Source organism: Biomphalaria glabrata, chromosome 1 (assembly GCF_947242115.1).
Source record: "Biomphalaria glabrata chromosome 1, xgBioGlab47.1, whole genome shotgun sequence".
NCBI lineage: Eukaryota > Metazoa > Mollusca > Gastropoda > Planorbidae > Biomphalaria > Biomphalaria glabrata.
In genome coordinates this window covers 12526091-12543738 of record NC_074711.1, presented here as the reverse complement: position 1 = coordinate 12543738, position 17648 = coordinate 12526091, and the positions used below count along the sequence as shown (strand labels likewise).

The window sequence follows — 17648 nt, the reverse complement described above, 5'->3', positions numbered from 1 at the left end:
AGGGAAACTAATGACTTTGCTAAGTTTAGATTTTCTAATTAACATGCTAAACTAGATTAACACAGGGATACACATAGGGTGTAATTATCTTATCTTTAACATCTTTAATTTTGTATAAATAAGTAATTTAAATACATTTTTTAAAACAAGATTCAATAGTGGTTTCTGTCAAATTTTGAATGACTCAATTTAAATAAAGTATTTTAGTTTTATTTCATGTGTTAGTGCTTAATTCTTATGGTTTCACATTATTGAAATGAAACTCTACCTAAATGTTAATATAATTTTCAGGTACAAAAATGATCCATGGCTTTGGGACCTAGACTGGTCAACATCACCCTATAGATTGAACAAAACATGCACCAATTCTCATCATGTCAAAGATCCATTCTTGACCAACGAGGCTGATAATTATCCTGACCTTCTGGAATATGCAGAGGCAAGTGGATAACTGATTTTGTATCTTGGGGTAGGAGGGGTAAAGTCTGTGAGAAGAAAAATTTATTATAAATATGTCGTTTCCATTACAGCAATGATAAAATTCATATAAAAAAAATATCGATAAGCTGTTATGGGTTTGGAGACAAAAAGATCAAGTCTGAATGTGTAGTAGCAAGTCGGGGCCTTACAAGAGTTTTAGCACCATTTCATTTATTTGTAGATATTTCTTCCCTTACAAGATTGAAATTAATAATGAAAGAAATATTTTGTCTTTTACTCAAAGTCTAAACAAAATAATTTAATAAATATGCAGCATTGATTTTTTTTTATATCTTGTATTTTAACTCTGCGAACTATATGTATTTTTTAGTAAATAATTTGATACATTGTAATCGAAGATCCAGAGAAGGTAGATATTGTCAATGCTTATAAAACATTTAAATAGATGAAAATAAATATTCAGAATTAAAATTTCTACTGATTGTTTTAGAATGGAAATGCTGTCACTGAAGAATACAAGAAAGTTATCAAATCAGTTTATGCCACAGCTGCAAGAATACCTAAGAATCCAGCATTTATGCCTGGCTATCCAGTGTATGTATTCAGTCATTATTTTTAATCTTTAACTATTGTTTCCAAAATTGGATATTTTATTTTCACTTTCAATATGTAACCATGTAGGATCTGCCTTGACAATCTGTTTCTTTATTTTGTTATTGCTAACAGATGGTACAAAGAATTATGTCCTCGTACTAAAGATGCAGAGTTTTATCCTGGTCCATCTCTCATCAGTACTCAGTGTAGAGCTGTACCCAAACTGTTAAGATTGACATGGAAAGGTAATCTTGATCAAAGGCGTTTCTTTCTTCAGCAGATTATTTAAACTTCAAGACATTCTCAAAGAGCTAGCTATAGATAGATGCACATCCATTTTGAAAATTTTTTGTTACATCATTCAGACTTTTTAGCATCTCTGATGAATAATGTGTATATGACAGAATATGTTTTGTTATTCTTTGATTCTACAGGTTATCCATTACACTATGATGAAAAGTTGGGCTGGGGTTATCTTGTTCCAGATACAAAGTCAATGGGTCCATTGGAAGAAGAACTAATGGCGCAGGAAAGTGAACACAAAGTACAGCAGGGATTCCCATTGAAGTTTGTTTCAGTTTCCTACTTGTCCTTTTCTTTGTAATCCTACAAGATATTTTGTTTGTTGTCCTACAAGATATTTTGTTTGTAGTCATACAGGATATTTTGTTTGTACTTCTACAAGATATTTTGTTTGTTGTCCTACAAGATATTTTGTTTGTTGTCCTACAAGATATTTTGTTTGTTGTCCTACAAGATATTTTGTTTGTAGTCATACAAGATATTTTGTTTGTACTTCTACAAGATATTTTGTTTGTACTCCTACAAGATATTTTGTTTGTCGTCCTACAAGATATTTTGTTTGTTGTCCTACAAGATATTTTGTTTGTTGTCCTACAAGATATTTTGTTTGTTGTGCTACAAGATATTTTGTTTGTACTCCTACAAGATATTTTGTTGTCCTATATTATGTTTGAAGTTTCTACAAACGTTTATCTTTAAAAGAAACATTTTCAATGTTTGGGGAAAAAAACATGTTACTCACATTATTTTCAGTCAAATTGTGTGTTATTTGCATTAAACTGACATCTTGATAGTCCAGAGTCTGATTCCTGTCATCTTATAGGACATTAGGCCTAGGACATAACTTCGTTTCTGAATGAATGTCTGAAATGTATTGAACAAACTTTCCACTATCTTTTTGTCAAAATGTTTAAGTAGAGAATTATTCAATGTATTGACAGTGCTTTATAGTATTTTTGTAGAATCATGCTACATGACATTTTCAAAGTACATTCTTAGGTAGTCACTATAAAATTCAATAGAAACTTATCTTCTTTTTCAGAGCTTTTTTAAACTTTCTTCAGCAAAATAATCCACAGTGTAATCTTACAAAAGATTCAGATCCTCTCAGTGACTTTGAATGTCTCTCTCAAGGCTTTGATGATAGTGCTATGGAGTTAGAGGAGAAATTGCCTCATCTGGAAGCAGCCCTAGGGAGCAAGTATGTAAGTACTCAGTAATGTTTTGATGTCCAATGTTTTCTTTTTCATTGACTTAAAACTTTTTTTAAAAATATTGTAGGACACAGATAAGAAAGCACATACGTTTTATTTGTTTCTCATTAACTGATACACTGTTTAGTGGCTGCTCTAATGCTGGGAAACTTGGCTGTGCTACTGTGACCTGTTTAGGTGATACAAATCTGATAGGTAAAAAGTGGTTTTGCCAAAGGAATTATATAAAAATAAATTATGGCTTTTATATAGCGCTACTTTCATGCTTATAGCATGCTCAGAGCACTTTGGTCCAATCTCAGTTTTGGACCAGTTGGGGGGGGGGGGTATCTAGGAAAAGGTTTTTCCGTGCTGCTTTTAGGCGCTCAGTAAACACATCTCTGCCCGAGTCGGGTGTCGAACCTCGAGCTCCCTTCATAGGTAGCCAAGCCAAGCTAAGTTCAAGCGCACTTAGCCTCTCGACCACGCTTCCCACTATATATAGAGAGAGTGACACAATTCAATGGCACAGATGCTAGAATTCACACGCTTAGAAGTATGTAATGGGGATTGTTATGGGCAATTTCAATAGAAGTGCAAAATATGTTAAAAAAATACATTAATAAAGGAAGGGAGGTTCTGTACAAAATAAACAATATAGAGCCAAGGGAGAAATGAAAGGGTGTAGCCTTTGTGGAATGTTAGTATTTATATATATTTATATGTATATATAATTTTAATAGAACAATGTCAGTGTACTAGTTTAGATACATGTACATAAAATAGTAGCATACCAAGGAAATATTTATTCTAGCTATCTCCTCTCCGATATATCTATATGTATGTATAAAATTTGTAAGACATATCCTTTTTTGTTTGTCATTGTATAGGTCATTGTTTTTCTAATAAATGTTTGCTAAAAATAATTGATACACTTGTTTGTTTCTTCTTAACATGTGAAGTCAAAGAAAGCTTCAAATGGTGATGCTGGTCATGACATTGGTATTGCTGGTGTACTATTTTACAAAATTCCACACAAGGTGATCAAATTTTTTTTCTTTTTGCAATTAATCAAAATGTATTACTAGCCATATACTTTGTTACAGAATCGAATCTGTGATTACAGTGGGAAACATTAGTTAGTGGTGTTAGCTATAGTAAACTGCATAACAATAATGAAAAGCAACATTAACACCATAAGCCTTGTAAATGAATAACTTCTATTAACACTCTGACATAAAAAAAAATACACAGTATATCATCAACACTCATGTTAATAGGAATAATACTAAATAGGAACGTTATCTTTTTTTTTTTCAAATGCACAAACATTGTTATAGTGTTAGTGAAGATTAGCTAACTACTGCTGTCTTTAACAAGAATTCTACATGACAACTAACTTAAGCATCTAGCTGGTTTGTAAGGCTCTAAGCCAGACTTAAGAGCTTTTAGGGACAGGTAAAATGGTGAAGTTTTAGACAGTTTGTGCTCATTAGTTCAGAAGAAAAATCATTCTGATTTAAAACCTCTATTGCTCTAAGGATTTAGGAGTTAACCTTAATGAATAAAAAAAATGGGTGTCTTTTATGCATTGAGATAATGATGGTTTTCATTCTTTTAACTCTCCTACTGAGTTGGTGTCCAATGTTACATTCCTTTGGATCACCTCAAGAGAGGAATCAGGATACATGGGCCATGATGTCTGTTTATCTAAAGCCCACATATATTTCCTTTAAGTCAAATTCTAGTGCTGCTACTAAACAAGAACATCAATAATGGAGGAAACATTTTAGATACTAGTTATTACTCATAAAAATACCGAGATGAAATATATATGTTTGTAATGCACTCTCAGCTAAACTGAAGCTATCAGTTTTTTAAAGTAAACATAACTTTGGGATGTTGATCTTGTCATTATGATGTTTTGTTTCCTGAGAACAGAATGGAGATAACAGTAATGTGGGTAACCCTCTAGCTCGGGATTATCTTCTAAGAGCAGAGGATGGAACATTAAGTGCCAGTGCAGACACACAGGCAGACAGAGTCCTCAAGTTGGGGAAAATGTGTTCTTATTGGAAAAACAACAAAAAACGCATCACGTAAGAAGCTAATAGACCAAATAGATTCTGTGTTTAGTCTTCATTTTTTGGGCTTATGGTACAAAAAGCCAAATAAGATTTTTGGGTTAATATTTCTTTTTTATGTTTTGTACAGAGGTCAAATGTTTGTTTGGTTGAATGACTCTGAGCTGAGTTCTCATATTACCTGGTAAGTAAAAAAAAAATATTTTGTTCTAAAATTGTTTTGCTAGCCCAATAGCCCCTACCACAATACCTTGTGGAGAATACAGGAGATTAATGAGTTGGGACACTAGCAACAGTTTTTAAAACTTTCCTATAAAAAGAACTCATCATGTCTCATTGAGAACAAGAGCATGATGAGTTCTTTTTTTTTTGGGTGAAAACCTGATGTGTGTGTGTGTGTCCCTTTTTTGTTTCTTTTTTTTTGGGTGAAAACCTGATGTGTGTGTGTGTGTCCCTTTTTTGTTTCTTTTTTTTTTGGTGAAAACCTGATGTGTGTGTGTGTGTCCCTTTTCTGTTTCTTTTTTTTTTGGGTGAAAAACTGATGTGTGTGTCCCTTTTTTGTTTCTTTTTTTTTTGGTGAAAACCTGATGTGTGTGTGTGTGTCCCTTTTTTGTTTCTTTTTTTTTGGTAAAAACCTGATGTGTGTGTGTGTGTGTCCCTTTTTTTTTTTTTTTTTTTTTTTTTTTTTTTTTTTTTTTTTTGTGAAAACCTGATGTGTGTGTCCCTTTTTTTTTTCTTTTTATTAGCAAGCCCATAGCTCCATTGTATAAACTTCCACTTTTTAAGCTTTTTTATTTTCTAAAGGTATTAAAAGTATTTTTTTAAACTAGACATATCTTTCTATTTTTTTAAGTTGTTTATTTATTTATTAGTATTAGATCTTAAATATATATTATTTTTTCAAAATTTTCATTTTTTAAGAAATTTTGTATTGAGAGTTACCCCTCTTTGCTGAGGATATGTTACAGATTATTCCAACTGGGACTAGGAGGTCTAGGATTAATTATGGAACAATTCTGTTATCTTAATATAAACATTAGACTTATTGCTTGTTCCTCTGAATTCGTTGTGTATGTATCATTACATCTCCAGTAGTTTTGATATCCTCACCAATGTCCACCACTTCCCAAACTTTTAATCCTTCTATCTGGAATATGTTTTAAAACCAAAGCTGTTTCAAAATATTTTAAAACTTTAATTTCTGTCAAAGATTTTATAACAACCAATGGTCTGAAGGAAATCTAAATCCATTCATGTGCATATCTTAATAAAACAAGTAAAAAAAAAATTGTGTTTATCTTCCAGTGATCCAAGCTATAATGTGGATGGGTTCTATGGAGCTATTGTACCACGTATTGTCACTGCAGGTACAATTACTAGAAGAGCTGTGGAACCAACATGGCTGACTGTCAGTAATTCCTATGTAAGTAGTTGTATATATTCTCACTTGCCGTATCAGTTCTACTTTATACAAAACTGATATCCTTCATTTAAACTTGCTTTTGCTTGATGCCAACTTGATCCAAACTTTTGGATGTCTGTTACAGGTAGATAGAATAGGTAGTGAGCTGAAAGGAATGATTCAGTCCCCTCCTGGCTATGTTTTTGTTGGTGCTGATGTTGATTCTCAAGAACTTTGGATTGCTGCTGTGCTTGGGGATGCTTACTTCATGAAGGAACATGGTCAGTGCTTGTCAGTTTCTTTAAAGGTTGTTTTTTGTTTGATTTTTTTTTTGGTACAAAAAATTAATTTTTGGTCAATCCTAAACCTGAACTAACATTAGTAGATTTTTAGGTTGTCAACAAATATGTCTGTGTCAGCACCTTGCTGCCACTGACCTGTGTAACTTAGTCAAATAGTGTTGTAGTGTTGCTACAAAGTTGAATCTCTTTATTTCTATCAGGCTGCACAGCTCTGGGTTGGATGACTCTTCAAGGTAACAAGACAGACAAAACAGATCTACACAGTAAGACTGCCCAGATAGTCAACATCAGTAGAGACCATGCAAAGGTTAAGACAGTTTTTGTTATCTATGGGGTTCTTTGTTAAATTGTTGTCTTTTTGTGTTTAATTTTATTAAAATATTTTGATAAAACCTTTAAAAAAAACAAACTTCTAATACACTTGAACATTGTTCAAAAATAGAGAGAGAAACTCAGATGCTGGATATTACATTTATTGTAAAATAAAAAAAATTATGTAATTTCCATTTCATTATCTTAATTTTTGTATTTACTTGTATTTTTGTTGAAAAAAAAAGTTATATATATATATATATATATATATATATTCCAAGCATTGTGGTTAATAAACTGGAAAAAAGAAAGATGTCCCACCTTCAGTGGTCAATTTCTATTTAATATAACAAAGTCCTAGTTCCTGCTAACAATTTCAATATGAAACGGAATGATTTTTTCCAATTGAACATATACTATACATGGTATTGTAAATTTTTGTAAATGGTGATCCACATTTATAGACAAGACTAGCTTAAGAAATGATCTCACTCATACCTCTGATGAAATTTTTCACTCAAAACAAACATTGGTTTCTCAGGTCATGAACTATGCCAGAATTTATGGTGCAGGCCAGACATTTGCTGAAAAACTTCTCCAACAGTTCAATCCTCAACTATCTCAACAGGAGGCTAAGAGGAAAGCATCAGAGATGTATAAACAAACCAAAGGACGTAGAAAGTAAGTCACTTGTTAGTTTCAATAGCATAAAATAGATTTCATTCAAATACAGTTATAAATTACAGACTTTCATTCAAAAAAGAAAATAATGTCATCCTGTGCATATCAATGTGTTCCTCCATTCATGCATGCTAATTAGAGACTTTAACTGTGCTAATTCATTGGTTTTGGTTGATTGAAGCACAAGTATAAGTAAAGCTGACGGACTTTGACTTGTGTGAATGATTTTGCAAAGTTAGTCTGACTAACCAGTTTAGACAAGAGAGTTTTGAAATGTATCAAAAAAAAAAAGAATACTGTTTCAGGCTAGTCTGTAAATAGCTCAATGGGATTTTTCTTTTTTCCTATTGCCAGCAAACCATGAATAAGATTTTGTTTTCATCTCTTTGACATCCTTCCATCCCAGTGGCACTACAGCCAAAACATCTTCCCATTCATATATTTCTTGTGCTTTTCATCCCCATGGCCTCTTTGTCTCTTTGACATTTTTTCTTCTTCCTTTTGTCTTTCTATATTGTACACATTCAATTCAAGCTGAACATTTTTGCTATTTTCCAGTGCTCAAAGGCAATGGATTGGGGGCAGGTAACTATAATATTTAAATGATTTCTTTTTAGTTGCTGAAGTTTAAAATATATAGGTTAGAACTGTGGTTCATTATATTTCAATATCTGAATTCAAATCACAACTTATTTATGTTGAGCTGTCAAATATATTAAAGTCCATCCTTCCATTTACCATAACAGTAATATTATTATTACTACTTGGATTAGTATTAATATTCAATAAGAATCACTAAAGCAGACTTAATCAGTCTTGGTCTTTATGTTGACCATTTCAGTGAAAGTTACATGTTCAATGCTCTAGAGACAGTAGCCTACTCTGAGAAACCCAGAACACCAGTACTAGGCTGTTGTATTAGTAAAGCCTTGGAGCCATCTTATGTCATGGAAGATGTGAGCATATAATTTCTTTTGTTTTTGTCTTAGACAGTTTTAGCTGCTTAGCTGTAGTGCATCTTGTCATCTGTCCTGGGCTTGAGTGTCTTGTAAGGGAACTTTCTATTTAATGTAATTTATTCATGTTTTATTTCATGTTTTTAAATGTACAAAGAATTAACATTGTATTTAGCTAACAGTATTTTTGTTATCAATAAGCTTCTTTTTAGGGCTAAAAAAAATTGTCATTTATTTGTACAAGACATTTAGAATATGCTTGGGGCAAAGTGGCAGAGTGGTAAAGTGCTTAGCTTCCAAACCAAAAGGTCCTTGATTCAAATCTCTGTGGAGACTGGGATTTTTAGGACACCCCTGAGTCCACCCAACTCTAATGGGTACCCGACTTTAGATGGGGAAAGTATAGGCGGTTGGTCGGTGTGCTGGACATGACACCCTGGTTAACTATGGACCATAGAAACATATGACCATTACATCATCTGCCCTCTACATCTCTAGGTCTGAAAGTGGTACTTTACTTCTTTTTTTGTTTACTGACAATTCATGACAATTATGCATTTGTATTTTTTTTTTTAAGTTCTTAACATCACGAGTGAATTGGGTAGTTCAAAGTTCAGCTGTTGATTACCTACATCTGATGCTGGTCTGTATGCGCTGGCTCTTCACTACATACAACATCAAAGGCAGATTCTGCATTAGCATTCATGATGAGGTGCGATATCTAGTCAAAACACCCGACAGATACAATGCTGCTCTAGCTCTTCAGATAACAAATTTGCTAACTCGGTGTATGTTTGCCTTCAAATTGGGCATGAATGATCTCCCTCAGGTAGATTGCAGTATTGTTAGTTACCAAGACTTTGATAACCAGAATTAAAATTAATATTTATTTGTATAAGAATATGATTTTATAAAAAGTGTGTTACATTTCAAATTATGTTTCCATCTGGTTTCAGTCTGTGGCGTTTTTTAGTGCTGTTGATATTGACCAATGTCTTAGGAAAGAAGTGACAATGGATTGTGTGACACCTTCAAATCCACATGGACTCCACCATACATATAACATACCACGAGGTATGTTCATCATATCATTATAAGTATAATCTAATGTAACATTAGCTTATCAAGCTTAATATCGTTTCATAATATCGGGTATTTTTTTGTACAAATATTTTCATTTCAGGGGAAGCCTTGGATATATTTCAAATATTGGATAAAACTGAAGGTTTACTGCAACCCACAAGTTGATCCTAGTGAAAGCTTGCTTCAATCCAAAAGATTTTAATGAAGGCTCGCTACATCCTACAAGTTCAACAAATTCTAAGGAAGACTTGTTACAAATAAAAAAATTGACAAGATTCTAACAAGAGACACTTCAACTCATTTGTTTCACAATTTTATTCATGAAAAAAAATTCTTTACACACAAAACAGAAAATGTGTTTAAATTTTTTTTCAATTCTATTTTACAAATCCCAAAACCCATTAATTTTTATCACAGGCCTAATCATATTTTTACTATAGAACCAGTACATAACAATTTTACACTGTTAGTTGCAATACTGATGGCTGGATCAATTTAGGTCTAAATAGAAAAGCATGAAACACATTATGCAATAATAAAACAAAATTATCAACTTTTAATATGATACAACAAAATATTTGAACTACAAAACTACTGCCACCAACAGCAAAGTAATGTTATTTTTTAAAAAGCTTTATTTGCCACTAATTACTACATTGTATGTCTATAAGTTTCAAATGGTCTCAGTATATTTCTCAAGTTTCCATTCTTTCCTTACTTTTTCTCTTAGAAGTACATAGATCTATAGCAATTGAAGAGTTATCCTGAACAAAAACAATCCGCACCCTTAGACAATTTAATTTCCATTGTAGATTGTTAGGTTGAAATATGGAAGATTATCAAGACAACTTGTAGACATCCTTGGCAGGGGCAGACTGGCTATATGAGCATTCAGGCCATTCAAAGGAACGTATGGATGCCACTATGACACCTTTGTTAATGGTTTTATAAAAATAGGCTACATCCTTTTAGGTCCTACACAAATAAGGCGGCTTATATTTTTTGTAAAAGTATAGAGTTCACTCCATACATGTGTACAGTTATACAGTAACAAACTTATAATGATTTCGAGGACAGGTATACCTATAATTAGATGCCCATTATATGATATACAATTTATGGGCCAGATTGTATAGAAATGCCCAAACAGATTTTGACACCCAGTGCGCCCCTGATCCTTGGCCCCCAATATTGGATACAAGCACAAATTCTGCTGTTTTAAAACAAAAAGATATTTAGAATGTAGATTTGATATTATTATAATTTAAAATAAACAGCCATAAATTAGAACCAACAAACTACTTGTATGAGCTGTGACTATTCTTTTAAGTTTTGGAAATCCATTGTGAACTTCACACAAATAAAAAACAACAGGCTCAAATTTTATTTAAAGAAAACCAAATTATCTTACAGAGTAATTATGAAGTGGAAGAAACAGAAAAAAAAAAATGAGAATAAAAATATCCATCACTAGTATCAAAAGTTTTGTTTCCCTATAAATATTGTAAACAAAGCAACATATACCAGTCAAATAATGTACAAAAAAAAAATTAATTAAAAATAATAAATTGTCCCATACAGTAAAAGAAGACACCTATGTTATGTATAATAAATATGTTCAAATAAAGTTGCATGTTTACATTTGATAATCATCACTTTAAAAATCAACCAGCTTAAAAGTGAAACACCTGTAGACACAAACTCAACAAGAATGCTGTATAAAACAACAAATCTACAAACAAACAAAATTAGTCTTCACAATATTTTGCAATAATGAGTTGTCTTAAATTGTAAATATGTTTTGACATGTCTAGAAAAGTAGCACCTAGTATATTAAAGGCCAATGGCAATTAAAGAATTTTAACAGGATTGAGAACCTAAATTAAATTTTCAAATTAAAAAAAATCAATAGTTGCTATTAGTATTTCAGCACTACTTCTAAGACTATGTTGCAAGAACTGAAGATCTCAAGAAAACTAATCAGAACTTCAGCCTTTCTAAACAATAAAATGGATGCATGTCAAACAAAAATCCCAGTCTACTAAATAGTGGCATGAAAATGTTACAAACCAAATCAAAATGTCAGGAGAATATTTTTCCGGTATTGTAATCATGAGACAAACGATGTAGGTAACTGTTGCTTGTACATGTAAGCCAAACTCTGAGCTGCTAGGAACAAAGATTGTGAGCGGGATACACCAGATAAAACCATCTGCCAGTCTGCATGTCCAATGTGAGGTTGTGCAGTCTCTATGACTTCCCCAATGGTTACAGACAGCCCAGCCCACCTGAAAGAAACCAAATGCACACAACAAAAAATAAAATTAAGATAAAACTAAATAATTTCACATTTACTACATATAAATGATTTGCATAATAGTTTAAGTATTATGCATGTAGTGTGGTTGAAACATTCACAAAGTATACAATTATTTTTATTTTATCTTCTGAGTAAACTATGCATAAATGTGCCAAAAGAAATGCAAGGCACAATATGTTGCAGGAGCTTTTGTCTGAAAACCCTAGCTGAAACTCCAACATCATATGATTTATAGCCTAAGCATATGACAGGGGATGAATAGACACATTCCACTAAGACGCAATTGATAAAAAGTTAATATGTTGATGTCACGGATGAATGTGTGTATGTATAATCTATTTTTACATTCTGCGCGAATGACCGGAAGTGTGTTTTGTTGTCAGAGGTTGATCAGACAGAGACCAGCGTGTGTGATATGCAGTAAAGCTAATTAAAGTTTATGTGTCTGATCTAGTGGTTTCATTGTTTTATTTCGTTAACTAGAACTGAACCAGGGACACCTAGACGTATAGAGACCTAAGGTAGATTCTATCGAGTTATAAGTATAAATATAATAGGAAAGCTGTGACAGTTGACAAAGACTGCTATCTTCCCCAATCTTCTGACCTAAAGACAATGTTAATATTACAATACATCTGTGACATAAGTGGCAGAAGATTCCAGCTCCTACGGTAACTCAGTCCATTAGTGAAACGGGAAGCAAAAAATGTGACCAACCCAGTAATGGTTTCATACATTGAAGAACCTCTAGTAAAGACCAGGTCTCACTAGTCGAAAACCTTCTTCTTTTCATAGGTTGTGGGCCAAACATTTTGGTCGTAGTCCCAAAGGAAAGATTTTGCCATAGACAGACACAGATGGCAAAAAAAGAATTTAAATAGACACCCACCAGAAAAGTTTTCTCACATCAAATGTGACAAAAATGCAGCTGGCTACTTGGCCTGTAAAATTCTGCCCTTATTCTTCAGACTTGACTAAAATGCATCATCAACAACAAACAGAGAGCTTATTACTACTGGCACCCACAGTTATATAAAAAAATACATCAAAAACAAATGTCACACTGAAAGGTATCAGCAGATTTCAAGATGATTGCTATATAAAATCTATATTTATCAGCTAGAAAATAATATTCAAGTCTACCTCAATGGGTAATCTGTAGATGTTTTATCTTGCGCTGTCAGTACATACTCTGTAGGGATGGGCGTTGGCTGAGAGAAGGTTTGTAAATCAATCCCATGGGAGGTGTCTTTCAGGACCAAACAACTCAACTCAAACCATCTGAAAAAAACAGTAGAAACATTTCTGAGTTAATAGTTTCATAACTTTTTTGCTAAAAACAAATTGTTGACACGACTTTGATAAAGAATATTATTTTCTCCAATATTCTGACCTGAAGACATCTTATTAATATTTCAAAATTTGATAAAACATTAATATTTCAAAATTTGATAAAATAATTAGAACAAAACACTTTAGGTATTCTATCCAATTTAGTTAACTTTCTATCTATTCAATAAAAAATTTTTAACTGACCTATGTATCTTACAGTTATAACTGCGATTTGAGTTGTTTTCAAATTACGTCAAAGAATTTTTAATATTCATTTTTATTTTTTCCAATAAAAACTTTTTAAGAATAGAAAATGTGTTGAGCAATAATTTTTACTAGAATGATTTATGATTTAATCTAGGTGAACAGTTTTTTGAAGTTATACCATCCATATTATCCAAAATTTATATATGTTGTAATGCCAAGTACTCTTCACAGACTGTTCTTACAACAGGCAACAGAGGAAAGCCTTAATTAAAAGAAAATATTTTCTTTCTAAAACATAAGAGTTAAATAACTAAACTAGTCACCTATCAGGTAATAATTCCACAATAAACCCTTCAACAGCAATAATGGTCTGCCCATCTAGTACTGCTCCACTTCGTAGTAAGTAGGAAATTCTTTCTTCGGCTCCTTTAGAGCCAGCAGTGAAGCCAACAGGCTGTGCAGCTGTATTTGTCTGACTTTCCTAAGAAACAAAACCAAAAGTAGCGTCACACATTTAACTCTATCTGTGGGCTAAAGTGATTTTGTTCTATTGGTTGAAGGAAGTGAACATGAAGCTCTAACCTTCCCAGTAACAGTGGCTTTGCCGAAGACTTTTTGAAAAGCTTCTCTTACTGGAATAACTTTATTGTCTTTAGAGGATGCCACAATTATAGATATATCACCACCTGAATCTAAGGAATAGATTTCATAACAAAAAAAAAACAAAAAAACTCACGGTTAGAAAAAATAATTAAATACTTATCCATGTATTGCTAGAACCACTTTACAAATGGTAATGTTAAATTTGATATTTGTATGAAGATATAACATTTTTTGTATTATTAGTTTTTTCTACTTTTTAAACAAAAAGTATGTGACTGTACTGTGTAAGTAAACAAAGGTTATATATTAATTTTAGATATTGGAGAATTTCGTTAATGTGTAAAAATACTTATTTATCATTACTTATAATTATTATTATTGTTAAAGGTAAACTTGAGACAACTAAGAAAATATCACAATTTCGAAATGAGAAGATATTTTTTTATCATCACAATAATCAACTTACAAATAAGTTCTTTCATTCCAGGATCTAATGTTGTAATGACAGATTCCATAGAGCTCTACAGGAATACAGAAAAGAATAAAAAAATAAATAATAATAAATTAAATAATAATAAATAATCTATGGTCAAGAACTATGGCATTTCCACCACTGCTAGAATGTATGTGCACGTTTAAGACAAGTTTAAAGCTATAGACCTACCTTAGTTTTTTCTACAACCCTGTTGACAAGACTGTTGTTTGAGATCCACCCAAACAGACTTTGGCCTACAGAGGCAGTTGTACTAACTAGTAAGCTCTGGGCATCAGGACCAGATGAACTCTTTAGTTTCTGATCATGTGAGATTTGAGGGGATTCTAGGGAAAGACATTTACAATCTGAGTATTACATTGGCTTGATACATATTTGATTGCTTCTATCAACTTAGTAAATAATAATAAAATAAGTGATCCCATAGCAATGCTATCTTCCCCAATCTTCTAACAGCTACAGACAGCCCAGCCCACCGGAAAGAAACCAGATGATAGTTACAGACAGCCCAGCCCACCTGAAAGAGACCAAATGATAGTTACAGACAGCCCAGCCCACCTGAAAGAAATCAAATGATAATTATAGACAGGCCAGCCAACCTGAATGTAATGTATTTACTTCTCAAACTTTTATGCTACCAGATGAATATAAATTGTAAACATATCAATATGATTATAACAATATATTTTGATGGTGTTTATTTATAGTGTAGAAATGTGTAGAATTTAATGGTGTTGTTTTTTTATAGTGTACAAATATTTACATTTTGATAGAGTTTATTGTATCTTTTGTTTTATTGAACAATTATAACCACTAAAGAACAATCAAAAATGAGTTCATATTAATATGATAATGAATCAGAAGTCAATTTTGGCAAATCATGGTTTAATATTTTTTAAAGACAATTCTCTACCTGGAGCTTTAGGTAACTGGCCCACTGCTGATGATGACTGGGGAATACTTGGTGCTGTAGAATGTGGTGTACTGGGCAGGCTAGGCTGTGGTAAACTGGGTTTACTACTGGCTACAGTTGTTGATGTGGCAGTCTGGGGAGAGAATTTCTGTTTCATTTGAATACAGCAAAATGTATTATATTAAAACTATTTATCCATCAAACAACAAATGAGTCTTTCATAAAACAATAAAGAAAAAAAAAAGACTTACTGTACTAGAGTCGCCACTGCCTAGACTAAGGAAAGCTGGTAAAGGAGCCGGTGCAGCCAAAGACTTGGACACTTGTGGCGAAGTTGCTGAAATACAGAGACAATCAGAATGTGTTGGGGTTTTAGTGAAGGGGAGTGGAGGAGGGGGGGAATATTTTTTAGTGTTTTGTGGGTTCATTGTGTTGTTTGCCAGGAGATTGTAGGCTCAAATCCTTATAATCAGGATTTTCATTTAGGATTGAGGATGTTCATGAGTCCAATTAGCTTTAATAGTAAAGTTGCCATTAGGAAAACTGAAGGTGGTTAGTTGTAAAGCTGACCAGACAGCTCCTAGGTCAAGAAAACAAGAAATCTCTGCAGAATCTACACAACTCTTTAGGTAAAACTTTAAAGCATTATAATTATTAGATATTGCCATTAGCATTTTTAATCAATCTGAAAATCGTTTAATTTTTTTATATAAAGAAACTAAATGATAATTTTACAGCTTATAATATACATATTTTCTTCATTTATGCTAATTTTTTAAAAGTCTGTAATATATTGTGTCATTTTAAGAAAAAAAAAATGAAATAACAGGTTTCATTAAAAAAAAGAAAAGGACAAATCTGGGGTTTTAAAAAAAAAATTGAAATAACAGGTTTCCTTTTTTTTTTTAATCTGATCTTTAAAATAAAAATTTGAAATATGAATAACAGGTTTAATTTTGTTAAAAAAGGAAAAATCTAGGGTTAAAAAAAAAGTGTGAACTACCTGGTGGGATTTAAAAACATGAACTACCTGGTGGGATGGAGGAAGCTATAACTTGTATTGCTTCCTTCTCAGCTTGTACGGCTTCTTCAAGAGAAACCATTTCTGGCTGTTCATCGTTAGCCTCTTCCATCATTTTTTGTTAATTTTCAGTAGAGAACAAAATTTATCTACATTGAAACAAGATAAGACAATTTTTAGTTTAAGTTCAAGTCTATCTGAAGTGAAGTGAATAAATTATAAATAAAGTCAAACAAGTGAACATAAAAATGAAGAACTAGGGATGCACTGAAATAATTAATTAGTTGATCACACTACACCTAACTAAGCAAACAAAGAAATATGACTGTTCTCTGTGATGTTTATGGACTCCCATCTAAATTTTAAAAAATGCAATTTGTACATTTGATAAATTATTCAATGGGATAACATTTCACAAAAATGATTTCATTATAAAGTAGGTATATGATGTATTTTTCTAATTAAAACAAAACTACAGATTAAAGCTGTTGAAACAAAGTTACATGTTAGTTAATATTTAAAAAAATAAAATATATTCTGTAGTACTAACACTAACAAATGACTAACACTGATAGCATGACTTTTTTTTTTTAGTTTGGTGGAAAAAAAGGAGGGGGGATACTGTTCAAGATTTTTGAAGTGAAATTAAAGAGTGTCATTAGTGTCAAAGTAATAAATACATAGTGTTTAAACATTTAATTTTCAGCTGAAGTATTTAAGTATTGAAATGTCTTCTTTAAAACAAAATGTTTAGAGTTGATCTTGTTGCAGATGACTCTTGCCCTTGCAAATAACATATAGAATATAGATCTAGAATTCTAGATCCACATTATATCAGTTTTGAAATGATGTCTCTTAATCAAATTATAGTTACTTTTTAAACATTAGCAATATTACTAATATTTGCTTATAAATGTCCTTTCAAATAAAGAAAATATAATTATAATAATAATACAGTGAGGTGTCCGATAAGCAAGACAAAACCCGGGTGGCCGACAAACATCTTTTACTCTAATTATATTACTAAGTCACTGTTGAAGTGTTCACTGTAGACTGTAGTACTGTTAACTCAATAACTTTAGTGATGTAAAGTAAATGTAGTGTTGTGTTGTCATGAGTCAATCAAGTCAGTGAACACTGGCTGACTGGATGAAGACTGAATGAAGATGTTCAACTTGTAACTTGTTCTTGTTGCTGTAAATGAGTGTAATTAGTGTAAAAGTCTAGAAGATTGTTACTGATTCAAGTGATTGTAAATCTATTGACTAGATCTTTATATCTAGATCTAGAGTTAGGTTAATCTAGATTTAGAATAATTTAGATCTACTATCTAGACTCTAGAGTAATCTAATCTAAAGACAGGAGATAATCAATAGATTTCAATAGATCTAGAATATCTAGAGATGTA

The 17648-nt window shown here is 32.0% G+C and overlaps 2 protein-coding genes across 6 annotated transcripts in view; one reads left to right on the top strand and one right to left on the bottom strand.

Moving 5' to 3' along the window:
* LOC106061247 (DNA polymerase subunit gamma-1) overlaps positions 1-10652 on the top strand; it is a 17786-nt gene extending 7134 nt beyond the window's left edge. For both annotated transcript variants that reach the window (XM_013219317.2, XM_056022632.1), the window contains exons 8-24: positions 292-439; positions 932-1035; positions 1168-1280; positions 1470-1602; positions 2381-2543; positions 3494-3571; positions 4473-4630; positions 4746-4799; positions 5921-6038; positions 6163-6298; positions 6520-6626; positions 7173-7312; positions 7871-7897; positions 8154-8268; positions 8846-9097; positions 9225-9342; positions 9452-10652. In XM_013219317.2, coding sequence (XP_013074771.2) covers positions 292-439; positions 932-1035; positions 1168-1280; positions 1470-1602; positions 2381-2543; positions 3494-3571; positions 4473-4630; positions 4746-4799; positions 5921-6038; positions 6163-6298; positions 6520-6626; positions 7173-7312; positions 7871-7897; positions 8154-8268; positions 8846-9097; positions 9225-9342; positions 9452-9516 — 2029 coding nt within the window. In that variant the 3' untranslated portion in view covers positions 9517-10652. The remainder of the gene's footprint in view (positions 1-291; positions 440-931; positions 1036-1167; positions 1281-1469; positions 1603-2380; positions 2544-3493; positions 3572-4472; positions 4631-4745; positions 4800-5920; positions 6039-6162; positions 6299-6519; positions 6627-7172; positions 7313-7870; positions 7898-8153; positions 8269-8845; positions 9098-9224; positions 9343-9451) is intronic.
* On the bottom strand, positions 9649-17648 carry LOC106053834 (protein PRRC1-A-like). Of its 4 annotated transcripts, none has more exons than XM_056022649.1 (10): positions 17196-17648; positions 16250-16389; positions 15471-15556; positions 15220-15352; positions 14478-14632; positions 14280-14334; positions 13793-13902; positions 13534-13691; positions 12815-12952; positions 9649-11639 (listed from the first exon to the last, which is right to left on the bottom strand). In XM_056022649.1, exons 2-10 carry the CDS (start codon positions 16353-16355, stop codon positions 11462-11464), a joined length of 1119 nt encoding a protein of 372 aa, XP_055878624.1. In that variant the 5' UTR covers positions 16356-16389; positions 17196-17648; the 3' UTR covers positions 9649-11461. The 4 variants fall into 4 exon arrangements, with proteins under 4 accessions (XP_055878624.1, XP_055878637.1, XP_055878616.1 ...); XM_056022662.1 differs by having other exon boundaries at positions 17251-17648; XM_056022641.1 differs by having other exon boundaries at positions 17265-17648.

Excerpts from the sequence above, each read along its gene's own strand:
- LOC106053834 (XM_056022649.1), bottom strand. The coding sequence starts at position 16,355 with ATGATGGAAGAGGCTAACGATGAACAGCCAGAAATGGTTTCTCTTGAA. Across the intron at positions 15,557-16,249 it reads AGCTTCCTCCATCCCACCAG|CAACTTCGCCACAAGTGTCC; the intron begins GTAGTTCATGTT and ends TCTGTATTTCAG. Across the intron at positions 14,335-14,477 it reads GGGTTGTAGAAAAAACTAAG|AGCTCTATGGAATCTGTCAT; the intron begins GTAGGTCTATAG and ends GTATTCCTGTAG.